The following is a 5,542-nucleotide window of genomic DNA, read 5'->3' as shown; positions in this document are numbered from 1 at the left end:
GGGAAATGTAGTTCTTAGTGCACACGCGTCTCTGCTCGTGTCCTAAGCGAGGGAGTGTCGCGAAATTTGCGCATTCAGGGACTCTCCCTTTTCCTCTCCACAGTGCGGACTGGTGCCATGTTTACAATGAAATAGTTCAAGAACAACTTTTCGTTTTCCGAGAACGCTCTCCTGCTGAAGCTTGGCAGCGCACGAGTCGCCCCTTCTTAATTCCGAAGGAGCAGGTAGACGGTCTCTAGGTTCCTCACAGGCATCCGCCGGTCTTGCTGCTCCGCCCAGGCCGCGCCTCCGATTGGCTACAAGCGCTTGAGCGGCGGAAGCAGCTGGCTCGCGGGGGACCGGGGTGGGGGCCGGCCGTGAAGATGGCGGCAGTGGTGGAGGTGGAGGTTGGAGGAGGTGCTCTTGCGGAAAGGGAGCTAGATGAGGTAAGAGGAATTGAGAGACAAGAAAGGAAAGGCAGCTTGGAAGTGGAGGGAGAGGAAGTGAGGGATGGGAGCCGGAGGTCCTGGGAGAAACAGGAAAGATCTTGAGGAAAAGGGAGCTGACGGGGAGGCGGGTTTTCTGTGAGGGAAATCTGAGGGCTTCTGACTCAGGGACCCCGAGGCGTTCATGGTGAAGTAGGTTGGCAGTAGCTTTAAGGGTGGTGATGAAGGGCAGGGCAGAGGCTAGGGAGAGACGTTAAAGATTTTGAGGTAATTAAGACGGAGGTCCAAGGTAGGCTCTGGGGCTAAGAGGTAGCATTAATTGGAGGGGCGTGGACTTTTCTGTAAGGCAAGGCCGAGGCTTTCACTGTGGGAAAGGACTACCAGCTTGATGTGGAGGTTGGGGACACAATGCTAATATACTAGTATTACAGCTTTTAATTATAGGCAGGAACCATCTTATTCTTATATTTGAAGGTTTGTACATATCGCATGTTCAGTAAAGTTTTGGTCAACGAATGAATGAATGAATGAATGATTGTGAATGAATGAACAGTCATGTAGCAGAAACAGTCCATTTTGCTCACTGAACCAACATTTTTAGTTCTGTGACAAGACCTGGGTTAAGTGTTTGGAACTCAAGAGACCTTCCTCTTGTAAAGTCTACAGTGTCGTTATGGGATAAGAAGAGACATTGCATTATGTGTATTGTGGTTCCGAGAAGAGAGCCAGGGAAAGTTTTCCAGTTGTTGAATGGTTTTCTACTTCATATTCTTATTCTCGTTCATCCTCCCCGCCCCCTCCTCTCTCACCGGTCCCTTCAAGGTGAACTTGAAAAGGTATGAACCCTTTATCTACTAGGCGTTTAGCAATCTAGGTATTGAATTACTAGTGGTCCTTGAAGGAGACATTGAGCTTGAAAGAAATGAAAAGTCCTGGGCTCTGAAGGAAAGTACGAAGGTAAGCGATAAGGAGCAATCTGAGGCCAAGTGGTCAGTGGTAGTGTCGAGTTGCTTTGTGGTCTTCTGTGTGCCAGCGTATGGATAGAGATAACACCGGAGGACTAGGAGAGTGAGTAGTGATTGTCAGGGAGAGTCTCTTCCTATGTCTTTGATGTGGTTTAGATTGGTGAAGAGCCTGAGGCAAGGAGTAGGTTTAGGAATGACAGTTACTTGGTATGGTATGAGTCTAATTTGTTTTTGCTTTTGCTTTCTGGTTGGAATAAACTGAAAACACTAGACTAACAGGTAACAGGTGGCCTAGTTTCTCACTTGCCAGTTGTTAGAGACTAAAGGTGTTTGAATGGTGCTTGGTTAGAAAGGTGAAGTGGTTGTAGAAATAACTTTACAAGGCCCCTTTTAGCTTTAAGTCTCTGTGTTTACAGTTGGCAGCTATTAACTGAGGTATTTTGAATAATAAATAAGTTGCTGAAATTAAAATTTATGGTTGGTTAATTATGGCTCTTCACTGAGATGGTTTCATATGTAACTTAATTGAATATTTCTATCCCAGTCTAGCTTTTAAATGAATGAGACTTTGACTACGATTTATTTATTTAACTTTAGCACAATTACTGGGTAAATTACCCCTATCTAATTTTCTTTTTCTCTTTTTTTATTTTTTATTTTATTTTATTTTATTTATTTATTTATTTTTTTTGAGACAGGGTTTTTCTGTGTAGTCCTGGCTGTCCTGGAACTCACTCTGTAGACCAGGCTGGCCTCGAACTCAGAAATCCGCCTGCCTCTGCCTTCCAAGTGTTGGGATTAAAGACATGTGCCACCACTGCCTGGCCCTGTCTAGTTTTCTAATGGCTCGACTGGCTACATCCCCAACTCTGCTCCCCAAATACTTGCTGTTTGAGTCTTCCCGAAGGGTTATTTCAGCTCCAGCAATTTTGGGTTCATGTTCTTGGTCCGTCGTGGCTAGTGGAGACCTCCTCTTTCCTGTCTTCTCTCTCTCTCCTTTCTCCTCTTCATCCCTAGCTGTGACCTCTGCCTGGTAACTTAAACCCTGCCTCCTCCTATTTTCCCCAGTAATTGGCTAGCCCCAGTTTTATTTAGCCAATAGTTTTAAATTAGAGAGCAAGGTTTTCACAGCAAAGACTGGTGTACATGGGAATTTTCTCACTTTGAGGCAGCCAGATCTTGGGGTACAGAATTTAGTATTTGAATACATAGCAGCACCAGACCATTCATATATCTGACTTTTTGGAGACATGCTGTCACTGAACTCTGCCCTTTTTCTCTCCTTTTCTCTCTTGTGAGTGCTGGAGTTATATGAGTGTGCCACTGATGCCCGGCTACGTTTTGACTTTCTGCTTCTTAGTGTTTTAAGGATTTAAGTAATATTAGTTGGATGATACATATTTCAGTGTTAGGTCTACAGGTCAACTTTACATGAAGCCACTAACATCCATCCCAGAACCCTTGTTGCTTATTTTCCAAGAAAGAATATATCCTTGTTGTGAGGAAATTCTGTGTGAACTGGTTGTGTTCTTTTCCTTATGAGTTTAAAAAAGTAACTTGAGAAGCAGGAAGTTATCATGAAGCTCTAGAAAGAAGGATCTGACAGATCTCAGTTTGTGTGCCTTCTACCAGTGTCTCCTCTGTTTGTGCTCAAGCTTTCCCTAGTCAATGAATGATAAGGTGACCTATATCATTAATATGTAACTACGGGAGTTTACTGTATGTCATGCCTTGGGAATTCAAAGGTGAGTAAAACAGGATCTTTATCAGTTTACAGTCCAGTGGGTAGATATGCAAATAGGCCATTACAAAGCTAGTAAGTAAGTGTTGGGATGTTTGTGTTCTTGTGCCTGTGTGTGAGACAAGTGCAGTGAGGCACAAGAAACAACCCTAAAGTTGGTTACGGGAAGTCATGATAGAAATGGAAATAGCTGAAAGACTAAAGATTTAACCTACCATAAAAAGCTGTGATTTGCATGTAGATCAGTGTTGCTTTCTTCCTGAACTTTCTGCCTGCCTGACACCCCTTATTCTGGAGTCCAGGCTGGAAAAGAATAATGAGGAGCCTGGTTAAGATGGGCGTGATGCACTTTGGAAGAAGGCACATGCTGTGATTTATTCTTCAGAATATTATGTCTATATTTTCCAAAATCAGATGTCATTAGTACATGCGTAGTCTGGAATAGCAGTTCCATCTTTTGGTCTGGCTAATAACTTCTTCTGCCTTGGAGAGCAGGATAGAAAGATGGGCTTAGGGTAGAACTACCTGTGGAAACAGCACTGTTGATGGAATCTTTAAGACAGCTACCATTTAAGGTCTTTACCTTGGTTATCTCATTTATTACTTACAGAAGCCATGTGCTACTTTGTTAGATGCTACTTTGTCTTTTCTTTAAAAAGGATCGATTTTAATTCATGTGTATGTGTGCATGCATACAAATGTATGGGTATCTGTGGGGTCCAGAAGAAGGTGTCAGATCCCTTGGAGCTGGAGTTACACGTGGTTGTAAAGTACCCAATATGTGTGCTGGTCCTCTGCAAGAGCAATGTGTGCTCTTAGCCACTGAGCTATCTTTCTAACCCCAGCTCTGTTTTTACATTTTCTTTTGAGATAAGGTCTTGATAAGTTTCCTAGGTTGGTGTTATACTCAGAATCCTCTTGTCTCAGTTTCCCGAGCAGCTGGGATTACAAGCATGCACATCATGCCTGGCAAACTACCCCTTTTAAATTAAAAAAAAAAAAAATTCTTGAAGCAGTATAAATATCCTTGAGGATCATAATGAATGTCAATCAAGAGTGTTGTCTTTTATTAGTTTACTGATACCTTGATCTTTAATTTACTGATAAATTGATCATGTTAAATTCTTGGTTATAAAGAGTTACTGCCACAAATGAGTAATTTACATGTTGTGGGCCCTAGTTTCTGTCTGTCTGTTTATCTATCTTGACACAGAGTCTCAGGTAGACCGGGCTGGCCTCAGACTCAGTGTATACCCAAGAATGACCTGGAACCCCTGTATATTGAAAACCTTTTCCTTTCTAAGTCCTAATCTGTCCTTTAGGGTTCTAGCCAAGCGTTTCCTGGCTTCTGGGACTTTTATGACTTTACCCTTTGCCTTTTGTTTATTTTTGTGTTGAAACAGGGCCTTTTTATGTATCCCACACTGGCCTTGAATTCTCCTGCCTCAGCTTCTTGTGTGCTGAGATTACAGGCATGTATTACCATATGCAGCTTTCCCCCGATTTTCATCATATTCTGAGGTTTATTCTTTTTTTTTTTCAAGACAGGGTTTGTCTGTGTAGCCCTGGCTGTCCTGGAACTCACTCTGTAGACCTGGCTGGCCTTGAATTCAGAAATCTGCCTGCCTCTGCCTCCCGAGTGCTGGGATTAAAGGTGTACGACACCACTGCCCGTTTTTTTTTGTTGTTGTTGTTGTTGTTTTTTGGGGTTTTTTTGTTTTTGTTTTGTTTTGTTTTGGTTTGGTTTGGTTTTGGTTTTTCAAGACAGGGTTTCTCTGTGTAGCCCTGGCTGTCGTGGAACTCACTTTGTAGACCAGCCTGACCTCGAACTCAGAAATCCGCCCGCCTCTGCCTTCCGAGTGCTGGGATTAAAGGCGTGCACCACCAAGCCCCACAGTTTTTTTTTTTTTTTTCTTTTCTTTATAAATATCTTTTTTTTTTTTTGAGACAGGATCTTGGTGTGAAGCCCTGGCTGCATTGAACTTGACATGTAAACTAAACTGGTCTTGAACTTTGACCAGTCCTCTGCCTCAGCATGCTGGGGTCACAGATGTGTGTCACCATGCTGAGCTTCTGCATCAGATTTCTGTGTGCTAGTCACTATTCTATGCCCCATAATACAATGGATAAAGTATGATGATGTCCTCAAGGAGCTCACAGACTAGGGCAGGCTCAAAGCCTGAGCCATGGACGACCGCGTCACAGTTGCTGTGGTCATGGAGTTGGTGTAGTGATTGAGAAAGGCCAGGTCATAGGTGTTCTTCCCAGCTACTTTAGTAAAACCCCAACCCCAGGCTCAGATAGTTCTGTTCTCTTGCTTTCTCAAAGCAAGAGCAAGTTGCTGTTTTGTTTTTTATGTTTTCCTCCTGTGGATCTCTCCCTGTAGACATTTGATAAATGTGCCTTGTTTC

General features: G+C 43.1%; 1 protein-coding gene across 5 annotated transcripts in view; it reads left to right on the top strand.

The window, feature by feature from the left end:
* Rnf121 (ring finger protein 121) overlaps window positions 1-5,542 on the top strand; it is a 53,301-nt gene that overhangs the window by 6,947 nt on the left and 40,812 nt on the right. For 2 of the 5 annotated variants that reach the window (NM_001360748.1, NM_029211.3), the window contains exon 1: window positions 326-425. The exons of 1 other annotated variant lie outside the window; for it this stretch is intronic. Coding sequence is in view for 1 of the 4 variants with exons in the window: in NM_029211.3 (NP_083487.2) it covers window positions 363-425 (63 nt within the window). In the remaining 3 variants the exon portion in view is untranslated. Of the gene's footprint in view, window positions 1-13; window positions 225-325; window positions 426-5,542 lie in introns of those variants that run through there. 2 more of the 5 variants (XM_030243047.1, XM_030243048.1) reach the window with 2 other exon arrangements.

This window comes from Mus musculus, chromosome 7 (assembly GCF_000001635.26).
Source record: "Mus musculus strain C57BL/6J chromosome 7, GRCm38.p6 C57BL/6J".
Lineage (NCBI taxonomy): Eukaryota > Metazoa > Chordata > Mammalia > Rodentia > Muridae > Mus > Mus musculus.
The sequence above is the reverse complement of the archived record's forward strand: the minus strand, read 5'-3'. Positions and strand labels throughout refer to the sequence as shown.